Raw genomic sequence first — 20,300 nt, 5'->3', positions numbered from 1 at the left:
AAACAGAGATCGCAATGCTACATATAAACTGGTGGGGTGTGACACTCCGCAGCAGCAGACAATTGCTGTCTGATAATAGCCCCAGCACTTTTCCTTTCAAATTAAGCAGTAGAAAATACACTGCAATTAATACAGTTTACATTTTTAGCATATATGCTCTTTGTACTGCTAATTTACAAAAACCAGGCTTAAAAAACAGGGATGCCTAAAATGTTGGCAGGGAGGCAGCCTGTATCCTGAATCTAGGCCGAATTAATGTTACTTCATTGTTTAACTGAAAGAAAGAAGCTCAACTTAAATCAACTCCTAGTCATCCCTGCAACAACATTCTGCCAGCTAAGCAAGCTGAGGAAGAAGGGATGCAACCACTGCAAATGTATAAAAAATAAAGGATACCCTAAAGTTTACCATCTGTACACTACATAAAGGCACAGCACTGAAATGTGGTTGCGTTATGTAAAGAGAAACGTTTTATTGCAGTGATCCACAGCAAACGCACAACATCCAAAAGTGAAAGGCAACTTCACATGACCCAGTGTTCTGCCGGTATTCTAACGACATTTGGGCATCTGGCTACTACTGCGTATAAAGTGAGTGGGATATAAAGGAACTGATATAAAAGCTGTTCGACTCTAAAACCATCAACCTCAACGATGCATTATTATAATAATGCCTCACTTTGCACCCAGTCTCTGATCAATTCAAGAAAATACTTCCCACATTAAGTATAATGCAATCTACCGCAATGACGTGAAGGTGAATTAACATTAGAGCTACCCTTTGGTTTGAGTGCGTGCTACAAGCTGAAGCATTAGAAAACATTGCTATTCCTCATATTACACAGATGGTGCAAGTTTCACCATTACACACCACAACAACGCCTTTATTAAAAAGAAGTTAGAAGTCTGATGTTCTGAATGAAGCACTATCCTCAGAATATGCAGATCGATGTTGCAGGCAGAGGCGTTTTAGAACAAAGCGATCCCTCCTTTTATCTGCATGTCACAGGTTCATTCACTAAATTATAAACTGCCTCAGAAAAACACAGATTGGCAGAGCTATCGACCACTTGAGAGAAAAAAGATTGTTGTGCTACGCTAGAATTATCGTGCATGCCCCGCTAAGTAGAAAAAAACACATCCAGCCTGAAGCAATCGCTGGGGGGCAGATAATTAATTGCAAGTCTTGGTTAAGAACGTATCAAGTTTGATTGAGCTAAGGAGATTATAGTGATTTCTTTAAAGCATGTTTTCAACCTAGCATAGATGGGACAAAGAAATTAACCTTTTTTAATGTTGTTTTTTAGGCTGGGCCGTTATATATTACGAACACAACAGAATCTAAGGAATAACAAGAGAGGAAGGGATGGGACGGAAGATGCAGCAAAATACGGGCAGGAAAGAAATGGAGAATTCCGTGCGTTGTTTGAAAAAATTAGAACAAGGCAGCGCTGGGATGGGGGCTGGGCACGAAGGAAGGAGAAATGTGAGTCACGGCGGCCGTGAAGTGTGAAGCAGATCCCTTTGAAGCTCTCGGAGGCAGGAGCAAATGGTAAGGGGAGGAGAAATGCTGCTGGGGTGAATGCCTGAAGCCAAATCCGGATCGTAAAAGTCAGCTTTGTGGATGGACGGCATTAGGTCTCTCTCTACGAGACCTAAAACTGCTGTGAATTTGATTTGACCCTCCCATTACTAGTTTTTAGCACCCCCCTTCCTGTACCATCCTCCCCCTCAGATTGAAATGTCGGACTAATTCAAGCGTACAATGTTTCCAACAGAGTACTGAACATTTGCAGGGAGCAAAGTGACTGTCATTGAAACATTCACGAATGGATTACAACTTCTCTGAAAGTGCAATACTTTCTTTGAGCATGTCAAAAACTAACCCCATGACCTGGAGCTCATGTTAGGAAGAGTCAAGAGTTCTTGGCATTCAGTAACAATAAATGTAATAGTGCTATGGCCGACAGCACTGTAGTTTCTATTCCAAAAGTGGTCTTTTCAATTAGTCAACTCAGTGTGGATAGAACTGGTATTTCCTTCTAATGCTAATGAGGCTAAACACTGCAAAATAAACATGAAGCTAACTTTTGTCTGAATGCACAGCTTGAAGCTAGTAATGCCGGACATTATTTTGAATGTGCAGCCCACTTCTGTGCTCTGGACAGATTAAAATGTAAGAATCCTCCAAGTCTAAAGCCAGCAGAAAACCTATTTTTTCTAGTTATCAGACCAGGTCAGCCCAGCTCCTCCTAAAAGAAACAATGAACCCACTAAATCGCCTTGTTTAAATATTGCTTTTTTAAGCAAGATGGGCACCAACATCCATTGAATTGAGGGCAGAAAAGCAAGTGATGTCTCTTGATGCTGCATGCTCCACAGTGATGTAGAGTCTGATCTCACTTGTAAGTGTATAGGGCAGAGAGGTTGCATGACCAAATATTGATCAGAAAAATATTGTCTGAAACACTATGGCCAAAATATTGTTTACAAAAATAGTGCTCCATTCGGTTTTGATTTTTAACGCCAATGGGCAATATTTTTGTAAATGATATTTAGGACACAACAATTTTATTAGAGAATATTCTCGTCCCCAAGAGGTTGAAAACAACCACCATTTCCTCCTCCTCTGAGAGCTAGCTGGTTCCCTTAAAGAGTTACCATTACAGACCTTTTTTCACATGAATATGTGGAGCTGGAAGGAGGTCAGAACAAAAATGTGGATATCGTCCACTTCTTGCCGACTACAAAAATCTGAAAAATTAGTCACGTCCTTTCTAATTTGTATCAATTAGGTATTACGAATTATGGTTCAATCTTCTGTAACTAAATGTTCTTTTGTGAGGAAGAGTAGAAAGGTGTTTTGTTTTTTTAAAATATTTTTATTGAGTAGAAAGGTGTTTTGAGCAGGACATTATGCTCCACTAAGGACAATATGCTGAAGATACAAACTTTAAGACTCAGGCAATTTATTTACAGACCATGACCCCAAATTAACCAGTGTTATGCTATGTTAATTGAGTTTAAATAGCGTGAACAAATTATCCCCGAGAGGGTCTCTCAGCGTTTTTTAGACATTCTGTTCTGTCTAGATATGCTTCATCTTTTACCTTACTTTTGTAGATTACATGGAACCCTTACAGCCCACTCTGGGTGATCTGTTTTCTTACAATGCTCCCATTTCTATGATGTCCTTGTAGGACGGTGAGTCTCCTGAGACACATGCCAAAGTGAGTTGAGGCGTGTTTCCCGACATCAGCGGGTAAGCCATCTTACAGTACAAATTCATTGTGCCAGGAGTTGGTCTTCCTCTTTGTTTTATATCCATTATTACTTGTACCAAAAATTAAGAACACTAAGGGCCCGATGTAGGTAATCTCGATTTACCTACTCTTAAATACCGAATCATACCGATTCGGTATTTAAGAGTAGGTAAATCGGATGTAGGTAATTCCCCTTTTGAAATTACCGAATCGGAATGATTCGGTAATTACCGAATCAGTATTTACTGATTCGGAAATTGGCATTGATTCCTATGGGCCTCAAGGCCCATAGGAATCAATGCCAATTACCGAATCGGTAAAAACCGATTCGGTAAAATCACCGAATTTGCAAGGGGGACACCCCACATGTTGCTGACATACATGCCGTTAGGGCATGTATGTCTGCAACATGGCACATTTTTTAAAGCAAAATAATGCTTTTTGAAGGGTTTTCATTATTTACCACCAACTTCTAGTTGGTGGTATATAACGAATTCTTAAACCCTTGTAGCACTGATTACAGTGCTACCTACATGTTAAATTACAGAATCGGTAATTTTACCGATTCGGTATTTTACCGAATCGGAAAAATTACAGAATCGGTAAAATTACCGATTCTGTAATTTAACATGCCCCTACATCTCATTTTCCAAATACTGGTCGGTAACGGCCGAAATGACCGAATTTCCGCCGTTTCTGACCGGTATTTGCCTACCTACATCGGGCCCTAAGTATACAGTAGATAGATGTGCAGCAAACATTTTTCTTTTTACCCTACCATTCCATCCATGACTATCTTTGACACAAAAAAAAAATAGATCGCAAAAACTTTCTTGCGGCCTCCACAGCAACTGTGATGAAGATCCTAAGCATTTAGGAGTGCAAGGAAACTAAGTAATTCAGAAATTTCTGGTGCAGCTCCCACATCCCAACAGAACATACACAGGACTTTTACAATTGCAAGTAGACCCTTAGGAAACAATAAAAGGCACGGGCCCCAGCGAAGAAAAGAGAAGTGATCCTTGAGGGGTAGAAGAATCCTCATCTTCCTAAACCCATAAACACACTGCTTTGCTACGGAAACAACATATTCAACGTGTCAAAAAGGACTTCTTAGCAGTAGGGATGTAGGCTTTAATTGGCACCCTGCAAAAATAAAAGTGGCATCACAACAGTCTTCAAACAACTGTACGTTGCTCATAATTTCCTTATTAAAAAGGTAGACAGTTCAGCCCTGATTTCTGACCTGGTTTTTGAGTTCATATTACCTAATGTTGGCGGTCTGTAACAGTTTACTGGTAGACACAATTTTGCATTCTTGCCTGAGAAGGTTCTAATAAGAAAAGGCGTTTGTCATTGACTGAGTTGGAGTGTAACAGCAGGAGGTTGTGAGTGGATTCTTGTTCAGAGTTCATTTAATCTCCCAGGCCCTTCCTACTTACCCCCATTATCCAGAGCCTGTAATAGTGATAGGGAACCAAGGAGGAAACAGGTTCAGTTTATATAACCTCTAAATAGAAAAATGAAAACTGAAATGTCCACATTGTTGCATCTTATGCATACACCCAAAACTCGTGGCACTTGCTGGCATTTTAGGACACTGAAATGTTTAATAAAAGTGACTGAAATATAAAAATGTCACAATCGGGCACAGCAGTAATTTTTAACAGGCCAGAGCTAGAAGCAGTGGATCCAAAGCCAGGGTCATCAAGACGAGTTTGAACCTGAACTAGGAAGAAGTCCCAAAGCGCAGTCTACTCTATTTACCTGGCCTCAGAGGGGGCAGAGACAGAGCAATCAACTGGTGAAGAAGCAGTGACGGGCAATTTTGATGGTGTTGGGGCATTCTTCAGAAAAACAGCAATGTTGCCTGATAAATTTCTATTAGTTATGCTGAGAGAGATGTTTTAAAGGTAGGAGGCGTCTCTGCCACGGTCTGTGACGCAGGGAATGATTGCAGTATCCCTTCTTAGGTCTGTGGATGGCCTTGATGCTTTTAGAGTGCATAAAATAACATGACCTGCAAGTGTCATTCTCACTGTCCAGACCCAGCCACCACATGCACCAACTACTGTCAGTTCTTGCGGACAGTGAATGCTGAAATTCTTTTGGAGAAGAAAACTACTGCTCAAAATAGGGGCAAACATTGCAGAAAAGGGTAGGAGGCGTCTCTGCTACAGCTTTTCCAAAACGAGTAAGAGCTCTCCCAAGGGCAGAAGTTTAAGGTCTTGCAGAGATCTGTAGATCACTGATCTTTTCATTGAAATGGATAACATGTTTGAACGATAAAGATCCACTCCAGCACATGCAGTGGTATCTCTTGAGTTGCGTCTTTTCTTAATGATCAACCGGCATGATTTCTATGCAGACTGCCTGCCTATGCAGCGATTCAGTGCACAGTCTGTGGCGCAGAGAATGATTGCAGTATCCCTTCTTAGGTCTTGATGCTTTTAGAGTGCATAAAATAACATGACCTGCAAGTGTCCTTCTCACTGTCCAGACCCAGCCACCACATGCACCAACTACCGTCAGTTCTTGCAGACAGTGAATGCTGAAATTCCATTGGAGAAGAAGGCTACTGCTCAACATAGGGGCAAACATTGTAGAAAAATGGATTCTAAAGTGTGCAGACAAAGGAAGCAAGGGACAGTGCAAAATAGATTCACAAAACATCTACAACATCATATTCGGCAGCCTAAGTGTACTTTGTCTTGGTGATAGAGCAAATTCACCAATTTGCCTGCTGGTAATGAAAAGATTTGAGTAGTGTGCTTTTCTTTTCAAAACAGGGTTGATAAGTGTGAGAATCGTAGTCTACAGACATTAGCCTTTTTAGCTTGCTAATGCATAAGTTACTACTTGTGTAACGATATATCTGTAAGAGACATTAGTTAGTGATAGATTCCTTATCTTAGAATATCCCCAGGCGTCAGACTGGATCCGGAAACTTCTGCGTAGCAATACCCCTGCGCGTCAGTAGGCGTCGTCCGCGGCTCCACGCCCGTCGTCATTAGCGCCGGAATGACGTCGCCGGAGTACTTAGAGGCCGCCCTCGCGCGCTGACGTCAGTTCTTATACACAGCTTTTCCGTGCCAGATACGCAGAGCTATGATAGAACCATCACTGGTGCCATGAAACTAGGGCCCTTAAAGGGGATGACCTTAACCCTAGATATCGGTTCGCAGAACGGGGAGGATGGGTGGGGCGGTAAGGAATCGATCACTAACTAATGTCTCATACAGATATATCGTTACACAAGTAGAAACTTGTGCATCTGAAAGAGACACGGAGGTTCCTTTTTAGCCAAAGAGTAACACGCCTGGATGCACAACACGATCCACCGATAGATGGTCCGCTTGTGCACCGCCCGTCCTTTCTTAGCGCCCACGTACCCAACAAAGAGTTGGTCATCCACCCAGAACTGGCGTGTGTGATCCAGATAGTAAGAGAGCGCACGTTTTGGGTCCAGACGGTGGAGCCTCTCTTCCTCTTTGGAGGGATGCGGAGGCGGAAGGAAGGTGAAAAAGGTGATGGACTGCCCGATGTGGAAGGCTGTGACTACCTTAGGCAGGAAAGAGGGTTTTGTCCGCAACACAACCTTGTCCAGATGGACAGAAAGGAAAGGAGGTTTAGAGGAAAGAGCCTGGAGCTCACTCACTCTCCTGGCAGAGGTGAGGGCAACCAGGAAAGCAGTCTTAAGCGTAAAAAGACGGAGAGGACAGTTATGAGGCGGCTCAAAGGGAGCGCACATCAGGTAGGTTAGAACCAGGTTCAAGTGCTACTGGGGCATCACAAAAGGAACAGGAGGGAACATATGAGTGATGCCCTTCAAGAATCTGTTAACAATCGGGGACTTGAACAAAGAAGGCTGATCAGGTAGCCTTAAGAAGGCGGAAAGGGCAGAAAGGTAGCCCTTGATAGTGACCAGAGTAGAGCCCTGCTGGGCAATAGAAAGGAAGAGGAGAATGTCAGAAAGAGGGGCATTGAGAGGATCCACAGCCTTTGCTGTGCACCATGCCACAAATCTGTTCCACCTGCAGGCGTATACCGACTTTGTGGAGGTACGCCTGGCTGCCAGAATCACAGTACAGACTTCAGGAGGTAAGTTGAATGGCCTCAACTATCGCTGCTCAATCTCCAAGCATGGAGGTGAAGACTGAACAGGTTCGGGTGGAGAACCGTCCCCTGCTGCTGCGACAGAAGTTCCTCCTGAAGAGGCAGACAAATCGGGGGATCGACTGACATACTGAGTAGCTCAGGATACCAGCACCTTCGCGCCCAGTCCGGAGCCACAAGGATGACTTGGGCCCAGTCGCGCTTGATTTTCTTCAGCACTCTGGGCAGAAGTGGTATAGGCGAAAAGGCGTACAACAGACCACAGCTCCACTCGCAACGAAAAGCGTCCCCGAGCGAGTGTCGCCTTGGAAATTCCAACGTGCAGAATTGATTACATTGCGCATTCTCTTCGGTGGCGAATAGATCTAACCAAGGCTCCCCCACTGCAGAAAGAGGCCTTGCGCCACGTCCGAGTTCATACGCCATTCGTGATCTATCATGCACCTTCGGCTGAGCTCATCCGCACTGGCGTTCAGAGAACCTGCCAGGTGTTGAACCACCAGGGTCACCCCCTGATGTTCCAGCCACTGCCAGAGGCGCAGAGCCTCCTGGCAGTGGGTCCACGACCCCACCCCGCCCTGTTTGTTGCAGTACCACATGGCGGTGGTGTTGTCCGTGAACACCTGCACTACACTCCCCCGGAGGGGAGGAATGCCTTCAGTGCTACATGAATGGCCCGCAGCTCCAGAACGTTGATATGGAGCCGGGACTCCGCCGGAGACCAGAGGCCTCTGATCTCCGCCTCTGCCATGTGGCCTCCCCAGTCCTGGAGGGACGCATCAGTCACAACTACCTGCTCCGGTTGGGGAAGGGAGAGAGATCTGCCGCAGACCCAATCGCAGTTACTTTGCCACCACTGCAGCTGTCTCGCAGTGCCCTCCGAGATCGTGACATGGACGGATAGGTTGCCCTGATGCTGGGCCCACTGAAACTTCAGGTCCCACTGCAGAGCCTGCATCCGCCACCTGGCGTGATGCACCAGAAGGATGCAGGAGGCCATCAGCCCCAGAAGCCGCAGCGTCAACCTGACCGAGATCCGGGATAAAGGCTGAAAGATTAGAATCAGAGCCTGAATATCCCGGACCCGCTGTTCGGGAGGATAAACCTGAAACTGCGCCGAGTCGAGGATCGCTCCGATGAAGAGGAACTTCTGAGAGGGGCACAGGTGTGACTTTGGCACGTTGATGGAAAACCCCAGCTGGTGCAGGAGGTCTGCCGTTGTCTGTAGGTGGCTGACGATTGTCTGGGGCGAGCCCGCCTTCAACAACCAGTCGTCGAGGTAGGGGGAAGACTGAAACCCCTAACCTGCGCAGATGAGCTGCCACCACCACCATCACTTTCCTGAACACCCGTGGGACGCTGGTAAGGCCAAAGGGGAGCATGGTAAGGAATATGCTACTTACCAGTATGCATCTGTTCTTGGCATAGAGGGCTGCAGAGTGGTACATTATGAATAGATCGCCATCTGGTGTTGGGCTCGGATGATTGCACTTTGTTTTTCTCTTGGAGAGTCTTTTGTATCTTGGTGACTCCTCCCTTGGTTGGTAGTGCGCATGGGCATCGGCTCCATCCTTAGATTGTTTTGCCATAGTAGGGTTAGATGGAGTAGTATGATAGAATACAGATAAGAATGCCCATGTAAGTGTATCTAAATAAGATAATGTTGGAACAGACACAGGTTTCCGGGGAGGCTGGGAGGGCATGTACCACTCTGCAGCCCTCTAGGCCAAGAACAGATGCATACTGGTAAGTAGCATATTCCGTTCGAGGCATATGGGCTGCAGATGGTACATTATGAATAGACTATACAGCAGTTCTCTCCCTAGCGGTGGTTGCCCGTGTCTGTTGCAACTGTCTGAAATAAAGTTTTTAATACAGCTTGTCCCACTCTAGCTTGTTGTGTTGTGTGCACATCTACACAATAGTGTTTTGTGAAGGTGTGCGGTGTAACCCAGGTAGCTGCTTTGCATATGTCATCTAGTGGAATGTTTCCCAAAAATGCCATAGATGCTCCTAGTTTACGTGTAGAGTGAGCTCTAGGAGGAACAGTTAATGTTCTCTTTGCTTTTAAGTAGCATATTTGAATGCATTTTACAATCCATCTGGCAATGCCTGCTTTAGAGATGGGATTGCCCTTGCGTGTAGGAGAAAACGCAACAAATAGCTGTTTTGTCTTTCTGAAAGTTTGTGTTCTTTCTATATAGTACAATATTGCCCTTCTAACATCCAATGTATGTAGGGCTCTTTCCGCTACTGTTTGTGGTTTTGGAAAGAAAACCGGTAATTCCACTGACTGATTGATGTGGAATGCCGAAATTACCTTTGGTAAGAATTTTGGGTTTGTTCTAAGAACCACTTTATTTTGGTGTAACTGCATGAATGGTTCTTGAATCGTAAAAGCCTGCAACTCACTTACTCTTCTAAGTGACGTGATAGCTATGAGGAAGGCCACCTTCCATGTGAGGAATTGTATTTCACACCTATGCATAGGTTCAAAGGGTGGCCCCATTAGTCTGGTAAGTACTATGTTGAGATTCCAGACTGGGGAAGGTGGTCGTCTTGGTGGAATGACTCTTCTGAGTCCCTCCATGAAAGCTTTAATTGCTGGTACTTTAAACAGGGAAAGATGTTGCCTGTTTTGTAGGTACGCCGCTATAGCTGCGAGATGAACTCTGATAGAGGTATATGCTAAGTTACATTGCTGCAAGTGTAGTAAATAGCAAATGATTTGTTTAGTGGATGCGTCCAGAGGGTTGATGTGCTTACTGTTACAGTGTATAGCAAACCTCTTCCATTTTGCTGCATAGCATGCTCTGGTGGTAGGACGTCTTGCTTGTTTAATGATTTCCATACATTCTGGTGGTAAATCTAAATATCCAAACTCTATGACCTCAGGAGCCAGATCGCTAGGTTCAGTTGTTTGGGATCTGGGTGCATTATTTCTCCATGGTTCTGTGTAAGATGCATGGGTAATAATCTTAGTTTTTGATGTGGCACCTGCGAGAGTTGTAGTAGAGTGGTGAACCACGGCTGTCTTGCCCACGTGGGTGCCACTAGTATCATTGCCATTGAATGTTGCTGCAGTTTCCGGACCACTAACGGAATTAGTGGGAGAGGAGGGAAAGCGTAAGCAAATTTGTTGGACCAATTTATCCATAGTGCATTGCCCTGGGACCGTTGGTGTGGGTACCTGGATGCAAAGTTTTTGCATTTTGCGTTCTGATGATTGGCAAACAGATCTATCTCTGGTTGCCCCCATCTCTGGAAGAATGGCTGCAGTATTTGGTCGTGCAGCTCCCATTCGTGTACTTGTTCTGACTGTCTGCTTAGGATGTCTGCTATCTGATTTTGAACTCCTGGTAGGTGTTCTGCTAACAGATAAATCTTTTGAGGAATGGCCCATCTCCAAATGTCCTGTGCTAGTTTGGATAGTTGGAGAGAGTGTGTCCCCCCCTGTTTTTGAATATAATACATTGCAGTCATGTTGTCTGTTCTGATCAGGACTGCCTTGCTTGTTATTTGCATTTGGAAAGCATTTAGTGCTAGAAATACTGCTAATAGTTCCAGGTAGTTGATGTGCAGTTTCTTTTGCTGCACACTCCACTTCCCCTGCACTGTGTATTTGTCCATATGCGCTCCCCATCCGGAGAGCGATGCGTCCGCTGTTATTATCAGTTGTGGAATCGGTTCTAGGAACGACCGTCCCTTGGAAATGTTTGTTGTGTTCCACCACTTCAGAGAGCGATACGTCCGGTCGTTTACCAACACCAGATCTGTAATCTGACCTTGAGCCTGATTCCACTGTGTCGCTAGACACTCCTGTAGTGGACGCATTTGTAGCCTGGCATGTGGTATTAGCAGTATGCAGGAGGACATCATGCCTAACAGTTGCATAAACACTCGTGCTGGTAGTGAGTGTTGTGGTTGAAATCTTTGTATTAACCCGACCATTGTTTGTATCCTGATCGGATTGGGGTATGCTATTGCCTTTTCTGTGTCTATAGTAGCCCCCAGGTATTGCTGAATCTTGTTTGGTTGCAGGTGTGATTTTTTGTAGTTCACCGTAAACCCTAGGTGGTGCAGCAAATGAATTGTCTTCTGTGTGTTGTGAAGACATTCCTCTTGTGACTTGGCCTTTATTAGCCAATCGTCCAAGTAGGGGAAGACATGTATTTGTTGTCTCCTTAGGTGTGCTGCCACCACAGCTAGGCATTTTGTGAACACTCTTGGTGCCGTTGTGACCCCGAACGGAAGGACTTTGAACTGATAGTGTTGTCCTTCCACTACAAACCTTAGGTATTTTCTGTGGGCTTTGTGAATTGGGATATGAAAGTAAGCGTCTTTTAGATCCAGTGTAGAAAGAAAGTCCCCTTTCTTCAGTAAAGGGAGTACCTGTTGGAGCGTGACCATGTGGAAATGTTCCGAATTTATGTAAGCTTTGAGAGGTCTGAGGTCCAAGATTGGTCTTAGGGACCCGTCTTTTTTGGGGATTAGGAAGTATAGAGAGTATACTCCTGTCCCTTGTTGATCTTTTGGGACCTTCTCTATTGCATGCTTTTGTAGAAGTGCTAGTACTTCTTCTTTTAACAAAGTCAGATGATCTTGACTCATTGGACGCTGTTTGGGGGGGATGTTTGGTGGGGTAGCTGTGAGTTCCAGGCAATAACCATGTTGGATAATTTGTCTCACCCACTTGTCTGATGTGATGTTTTCCCAGACAGGTAGGAACTGTGATAGACGTCCCCCGACCGGTGTTATGTGGTCTGGGGGGAGTTCTATGAAGTCACTGTTTTGGGGTTGAGGCGTTGCGGTTGTTATTATTTCCGCGGCCTCTACCTTTGTTGTTGTTACCCCTGTAATTACCTCTTGAATTGCCTTTGGGTGATGTAGGTGTGAAAGAGGTGGATTGCTGATTTGTTCCTGTAATTTTTGAGCCCCCTCTATAGGTGGATCTACGAAAGGAACCTCTTTGTGTTGGCTGTTGCAATGCTCCCATTGACTTCGCCGTTTCTGTATCTTTTTTCATTTTTTCTAAGGTCTCATCTGTGCTTGAACCAAAAAGTGTCTTTTGATCAAATGGTTGGTTCAATAAAGACGTTTGTACTTCTTGTTTGAATCCTGAGATTCTAAGCCATGCATGTCTCCTTAACATGACACTGGTGTTGATGGATCTTGCTGCAGTGTCTGCTGCGTCTAGGGCGCACTTAATGGAAGTATTAGTTATTATTTTACCTTCCTGTATTAACTGATCTGCCTTTTTCTGATGTTCTTTTGGGAGATGTGTGATGAGTTTTTCTAATTCATCATAATGTGCCCTGTCATAACGTGCAAGTAGTGCCTGTGTATTGGCTATACGCCAGCTATTTGCCGCTTGTGATGCTACTCTCTTGCCTGATGCATCTATTAATTTTGACTCTTTATCAGGTGGAGGAGCCTCTCCTGTAGATAATGAGTTTGCTCTTTTACGAGCGTTTGAAACCACAAGCGAGTCCAGAGGTACATGCCCTTTGATAAATATTGGATCCTTTGGAGCCGCCTTATATTTGTTATCAATTCTTGGGTTTAACACCCTAGCCCTCACTGGGTCTTTGAATATTTCTTCTGTGTGACTGAGAAGACCCTTTAGCATAGGAAGAGTACCTGATGTTCTTTGTGCATTAGGTAGCGTCTCTAACAGGAAATCCTCTATTTGAGGTTCTGTATGTATATCTACTTTATGATATTTTGCTGCCCTATTAATGAGCTGTACAAACCCTGTGTTATCATCAGGTGGTGAAGGCTTTGAGGGATATAACTCTGGGTCGTTGTCCTCATCTGACCCTACGTCATAATTTTCCCATGGGTCATCCTCATCTGGGATGGTTTCATCATCCCCTTGAGGTTCTCCCTCCCCTGGATCACTGTCTACATCAGACTGTGGTGTAGATGGTCTTGGTGTGGAAGGTGTAGGAATATTTGGCATAGTGTGAGGAATAGGAGAAGAGGGTGTGACTTTAGGTCGAGGAGAAGCAGGAGGAGTTGTATTTGTCCCCAGTGTTCTCTTTTTTGAAGGAAGAGATTTATCTTCTGTCTGTTCATTCTTTCTCTTCTTCGTCACTACTTTGCCAGTTTGCGGATCGATAAACAAAATCTTTTGTTTGGGATCGGTCTGTTGCTGATGAATCGGTACCGAAGGCTTTGGTTCTGAAAGGTGCTTATGTTTTCGATCGTCAATGTTCAGTGTTTTCGGCACCGAGTGTCTACTCGATTCCGACTTCCTAGGTATCGAGTGAGTCTTGGACGTCGAATCATGTTTCTGTTTCGACATGGAATGTTTCGATGCCGAGCTTTCCCTTGTATGAAGCTTCGGTGTCGAAGTCGATGTCGACCGTTTCTCGGATCCGACATGGTGGGAGGCCGAGTGTTTCGGTTTCAGTTTCGGTTTCGTTGCCGGGCCCGAGGGCGGGGCGTCGGAAACTTTTTTCTGCGGTTTGACCGGGCTCGAAGGCGGGGTCGTTACCACACGGGGTCGGTTTTTTGGTAAGGGGACGTCGTCACTCACGGTTTGTTGCACGTCGAGTTCTTCGACATCCGACTGGTCCCCTTCCGACCCTGACTGATCCTCATGATCCTCTTCTTCCTCAAGTTGCTCGTCTCCGAACAGCTCCGGGATCGCCTCCGACTGCATTCTGGAAACCTCGTGTCTTCTAGCCCGACGATTTCTAATCGTTAGCTTGGAGGAGAATGCTGCGCAGGCTTCGCAGTCCCTGGATTCGTGTTCAGGCGATAGACAGAGGTTGCACACCTCGTGTAGGTCCTTGTGTGGGAACTTAGCACCACATGTTGGACATTTTTTGAATGGAGTCCTTTCCATGGACTCCGGGCTTGACTGCGTCGAGAAAGGCCTCCTGTTCGTCGACGTAGATCAAAGTTTTTTCTTCGATGTTGAATTCGCAACGCGCCGGAATGGAAATGAAACGCGTTCGATCACAATACCGTCGAATTGGAAAGGGAATACGCGCCGATAAATCACTTTTTTCTGAAGTTGATCTGGAGCGTCTCAATCCTCATCCGAACCCGATGGCGGAAAAAAACAATCTAAGGATGGAGCCGATGCCCATGCGCACTACCAACCAAGGGAGGAGTCACCAAGATACAAAAGACTCTCCAAGAGAAAAACAAAGTGCAATCATCCGAGCCCAACACCAGATGGCGATCTATTCATAATGTACCATCTGCAGCCCATATGCCTCGAACACAAAGTGCTTGTGGCCTACCGTGACCCGCAGGTAGCGCCGGTGGGCCGGCAGGACGGGGATGTGGAAATAAGCGTCCTGCAAGTCCAACGCTACCATCCAGTCTCCTGGGTCCAGGGCAGCTAAGACCTGAGCCAATGTCAGCATTTTGAACTTCTCCTTCCGGAGGAAGTCGTTGACGTTCCGTAGGTCCAAGATAGGGCGCAGGCCCCCCTTGCCCTTCTTGGGTACCAGAAAGTAGTGGGAGTAACAACCACACCCTACTTCCAGCCCAGGAACGCGCTCGATGGCCCCCTTGGCCTAGAGTGCCGTAACTTTCTCTTGCAGAAGTTGCAAGTGATCCCCCGACACGAGGTGGCATGGCTGGAGGGATCGCCTCAAAGGGGAGGGAGTAACCATTTCGGACGATTTGCAGCACCCACATGTCCGACGTGACAGTGCGCCAGTGGAAGTGGTGATGGCGAACTCTGCCCCCCACTGGCGTCACATGGGCCTGAAAGCACGGACTAGGAGGGTTTTGAGGCGGATGCTGCAGGGGAAGGTGTGGACTGGCCTCGCCGCTGTCCCCGACCGCCGCCACAGCGGTTTCCACGGCCGCCACTGCGCTGTGTATTAGTCTGCGGTGCGTGGCTGGCAGCACGTGTGGGAGCGCCCCTTCCTTGGCCACAAAAGGAGCGAAAGGCACCCGTTTGCTGGCGTGGGGCCGAGAGGCCCAAGGACTTGGCAGTAGCCCTGGAGTCCTTAAAACGCTCAAGCGCATGGCCTGCCTTGTCGCCAAAGAGGCAACGGCCATCAAACTGCATGTCCAGAAGGGTGGCCTGGACATCAGCCGAAAAGTTGGGGGTCCTCAACCAGGCGTGGCGTCGAACCGCCACCGTCGTTGCCATCGTTCTGCCTAGTGAGTCCGTGGTAACCAGCCCACACCGGATGGAATAGCGTGCTGCATCTCGACCCTTCGCAAGGGCTTGGGCGAGTTTAGTCCGGGCCTCCTCCGGACATTGTGGCAGCACGTCCACGACCGTGTCCCACAGAGTGTGGGTGTAGCGGCCCAAGAGGTATGTGGTATTGACTGACCGCAGTCCCAAACTCAGGGACGAGAACACCTTCTTACCGAATTGCTCGTACCTCTTGGATTCCCGATCGGGCGGAGCCGTTGGGAATGAGGTCTGGGAAGTAGAGGCCTGGATAACCAGGTTCTCGGGGGTGGGGTGGGTGGACAAGAAGCAAGGGTCGCCCGGAGCCTGGCCGTAGCGTCTGGCCACTTTCCTATCTACAGGCTGATCTGTAGCGGGCTTGGACCAAGTGCCCAAAAGAACATCACACAAGGCCTCATTAAACGGCAGCAGAGGCTCAGCCGAGCTTACCTGCGGTTTAAGGACCTCAGTGAGGAGGTTAGTCCTCACGGCCGCGACGGGGAGCTCTAGGCCCAATGCCTTGGCCGCCTGCGTCAACACTGCACTGTAGACAGCCCCCTCCTCCGTAGCCACGGTTGGAGGGGAGACAAAACCAGTGTCTAGCTAAGTGTCCAGTCCACTGGCATCCCCAAGCTCACATGTCCAGTCCTGTTGAGACTGGCACTCCTGTGCCAGAGGGTCCACAGACCCCTGCCAATCTCCCTCGTCACCCATCACCTGAAATTCAGGTTCAAAGGATGGGGCCGCTTCGTGGAAGTAAAAGTCTCCATACGACGTCGAGAGCGGCGCCCAGCGGCGCCGATCCGGCTCCGAATCGAGGGCAGGATCGGGGACGGTGTCGCCCGTAAGCGGCGCCGTGGGCGACACCCTAGGTGCCGTTGAGGTCGTGAGGTCGACCGGCGACGACCCGGATCCGGAACCGGATCCAGTGAGGGCCTGCAGCACTGGGACCGAAGTCGCCAGCGGCGCCAGGGCCGAAGCACCCGACGTGGTCGGAGCCAAAGCACCCGACCCGCTAGGCCCTTCAGCTGGGACCGCTGGGCCCGAAGGCGCCACGGAGCCCGGCGGAGGAGGGAGAGACCTCATGGCCATGAGGTACCGCTCGATCTCCTCTGGCGTCGCATCGTGCCCAGGGACCAGAAGGTATAGGGCAGGTTGCGACGCCCGCGACTCTGTCAGAGCCGCGTGGTTGGTGTCACCCGAACCCCCGGCCGCGTCGCATGAGCGTCGGGGTGGGTCGGAAGAACGATGATGCCTTTCCGACCCCTCATGCCTCTTACCAGAGGACCTTGATCCCGAAGACTGATGCCGACTCTCGGAACTACGAAGGCTCCGACCCCGCTACCGGTCCCTCGACCTCCTATGGGACCGGGACCTTGAACGGCGCGGGGCCGACTGCCGGAGCTCAAGCCGCTTGCGGGACCGCTCCCTTAGACGTCAGGGCCCGGCAGTCGGAGCAGGTTCGGTCGTGGTGGTCGAGGCCTAGACACTGAAGACACCGGCGATGGGGGTCGGTAACCGACATCAGTCGGCTGCACTTGGAGCAGGGTTTGAACCCAGGCATCCCTACCGGCACCGTAGGAGTCGAGCGACTCGAGAAAAACAGATCAAAAAAGTTTAGTCAAAAAGTGACTAAGGGGTAGGGCTTCTCCGGATCTGCGCTAGCTGGCACGGAAAAAAAAAGAACTGATGTCAGCGCGCGAGGGCGGCGTCTAAGTACTCCGGCGATGTCATTCCGGGGCTAACGACGCTGAAGACGGACGCGGACGACGCCTACCGACGCGCAGGGGTATTGCTACGCAAAAGTTTCCGGATCCAGTCTGATGCCTGGGGATATTCTAAGGTAAGGAATCTATCACTAACGTGTCTCTTTCAGATACATTTCATAAGACCATGTATTCTATGGTGCTGGTTTACAATATGTAACTGAAAATACCTTTAATAGATTGAACAACATTACTTGTTGGCATTTATAGTTATGAAAAGCAAAAAAAGAAAATGTAATGAAAGTTAATGCTAAATACTTATTTTAATCTAGTTCTGTAGCACTTCAGCACTTAAATTCAGCCCTTGCCACACCACCCCGGACTTAAGGAAGTCATTAACCAGTAACTATGAAGATGTGAGCCTAACAAACAAAAAGAGCCTGTTTAGAACCAATGTGCGTTCTCCAACATAATAGAAAAACATGTGTACAACTATTTAGTACAAAAAATTATAAAGGTAGCACAAACATTTGCATAAATCTTTCTGAGCTATGGACATTACCTGAGACCTCCGTTTAAAAGAGAAGTAAGTGCACGAGCTGGAGTAACGTGAAGGACCATTGCATTCAGAGCTCGGTCAACATCGTCTCTAATGAATGCGTTTGATTCACTGGCTTTGTGCAAAAGCCCTTTCACAACACAATCAAGTTCTGGATCCATATTCTTTTTTAAGTGGGTAAACAAATCTCCTAAACAGACCAGAGCGGCTCGGGACACCCCAGAACGCAAGTTCTTCACCTATAATTAAAAGCATATTAACAATTAAATAAAATGCTTTTCAAACAATAGTACTAAATGTAATAGTTCACTGACATGACCAGCAAAAGCTCCTAGAGAATATTAGTCTTGCTCAAAACCTATGTGCACACCGACACAGTTTCAGTAAAATGTATCGTAAAATTCAATATACCAGAGTTTTCATGAACATATAACTTTTTGTCTGTGTGTTAATCAATGAAATTTAGTAGGTCTTTGAAGTTGATAGCTTCTAAGGAAAATCATAAACTGTAAAAACACAACATATGAACTACTGGCTAAAAGGAAAGTAGTGGCATAGTTGCCTTGTGTAAAAGGAAATAACCACAACACTCACATTTATGAGGTGTTTAGTTCTAGATCCACAAATAATATTGTTTAACTCATCTTCTCAATGATAAAACATGCTTATAGAAAGTAGAGACGTCTTACCAAAATATATTTTTTTAAAACACTTTTGTTACTTTATACATTGCCTGGAATTAACATTAAATAAACATTAATAACTACAAATCCCCAGCTTTGCCATGTTACATAGAGTGCCTTGGACCTTTTGATCTGGGACTTCAGAAATGTGTTGGATGTCAAATAAATGCAAAGATCACTTTGCTGTAGAGCTTTGGTTCAAGAAAAAAGGATCAAATAAAAACAGATTCAAAGCAATGTAAGTCTCTAGGAACTTTCAAAACAAATTTAGGGTTTGTGTGGATCCCAATCAAGTGACTGGAGAAATAGTTCCTTGGTAGTGACAGCCTGAATTTCACTGAATATCCTTGTTTTAATTCTGCATTATAGATTTCTAAATTGGTTATTTCATGAGCTTTGAGAGTACACTGTGCAACTCCCAGATAGTAGGTGATGGACACACTAGTGGAAAGGTACATGAGAGACTTTACTGAATTTCTTAAATACGCATTGCAAGGAAAACATGGCATCCCGTACAAAAACAGAAACAGCTGAGAGATTAAGTCTTACTGACCCATATGTTTAAATCCAGAATTAGTACAATGCAAATCATAAAGCAATAGCTGATCTAGTTTTGTTGACACTGGGAGGAGTCCCTGTTGAAAGCACCATACCCTGAACCACTTCCTCTTTGCTAGATATGTCATGACAATCGAAGGTGTGCGTGATTAGGCCAATATGTCCCTGCATTCTTGAGTAAGTGAAAGAAGGTGATTGTGATGAAGAACTAGTCCACGCAGTGCCTGTTCAGAAGGTCCTGAAAAGGGAGGGGGGGGGGGGGGGGGGGGGGGGGGGAAATGTGCCCACATGTTCCGAGCCAAGTCAATTGAAATGCACTTTCCTCATTTGCGGTTGCCACTGTGTAGTGTAAGAGCCACTGGCTGCAGAAAACAGTCTTGGTGTGTGTAAGTACTGAAAGAATTTGTAGAACTGATTTGGGATTCAGTTCTCACTTGTGGGAGTCCCAGCATGACCTAATGGCGTCTGTATATTATTTTTTCTGCTGACGAATGTTGTGGGCGATGGTACAAAATTGGTTACACTGTGTACTATTTTCAACAGAACAGAAGCATTGTGGCTTTTAGGAATGAAAGCCTGGATGCTCAGGTGGACAGCTCACAGTTCTGACAGATTTATATACAATGCAATCTCTCAAAGAATCACCATAGACATTGCAGGGGAATATCTGCTCATGCAGATATGTCCACACATGCATTATAGCGCACCATGCCTTAGGGCTGTAAGGACTGTTGTAGGGATGACTTAGCTATACTGCATGCAGTGTCTGCAGACACAGCACACAGGAGGTGTGCTATATTGTGTTGTCACCTTTCTCTGCACCATGGATCGCAGCCTGCAATGGCAGTTTGCATGTTGGTGCTCAGGGGTCTCCTAGAGTGGTACAATACATGATGCAGCCTGGAGAGACCCTCTTTAGTAGTCCATACCTTAGGTACCAGGGGTACCATTCACTAGGGACTTAGAGGGGGTGCTAAAGGTATAGTTAGTTGGGGAACAATTGTACAGTTTAGGGAAAGAGATATGGCACTGGGGACCTGGTTAGCAGGAACCCAGTGCACTTTCTGTCAAAAGTGCATCGAATACCAGGCAAAGAGTGGGGGTTGCCATGTCAAAAAGGGACCCATTCCTAGAGCCAATAATTAGCATTTGAATAGGTGTGAACTGCTTCCCAACAAACATTAGGTGGACCTGAATGGGCAGAGGTAACCCACCTGAACCTAATAGAACATGAATGGTGGGCTGTGACCATTATTTTAGATATTTT

General features: G+C 46.5%; 1 protein-coding gene across 1 annotated transcript in view; it reads right to left on the bottom strand.

The window, feature by feature from the left end:
* TOGARAM1 (TOG array regulator of axonemal microtubules 1) overlaps positions 1-20,300 on the bottom strand; it is an 871,068-nt gene that overhangs the window by 245,177 nt on the left and 605,591 nt on the right. The window contains exon 15 of the mRNA XM_086937344.1: positions 17,796-18,031. Coding sequence (XP_086793470.1) covers positions 17,796-18,031 — 236 coding nt within the window. The remainder of the gene's footprint in view (positions 1-17,795; positions 18,032-20,300) is intronic.

Source organism: Lissotriton vulgaris, chromosome 9 (genome assembly GCF_964263255.1).
Source record: "Lissotriton vulgaris chromosome 9, aLisVul1.2, whole genome shotgun sequence".
Classification (NCBI taxonomy): Eukaryota; Metazoa; Chordata; class Amphibia; order Caudata; family Salamandridae; genus Lissotriton; species Lissotriton vulgaris.
The sequence above is the reverse complement of the archived record's forward strand: the minus strand, read 5'-3'. Positions and strand labels throughout refer to the sequence as shown.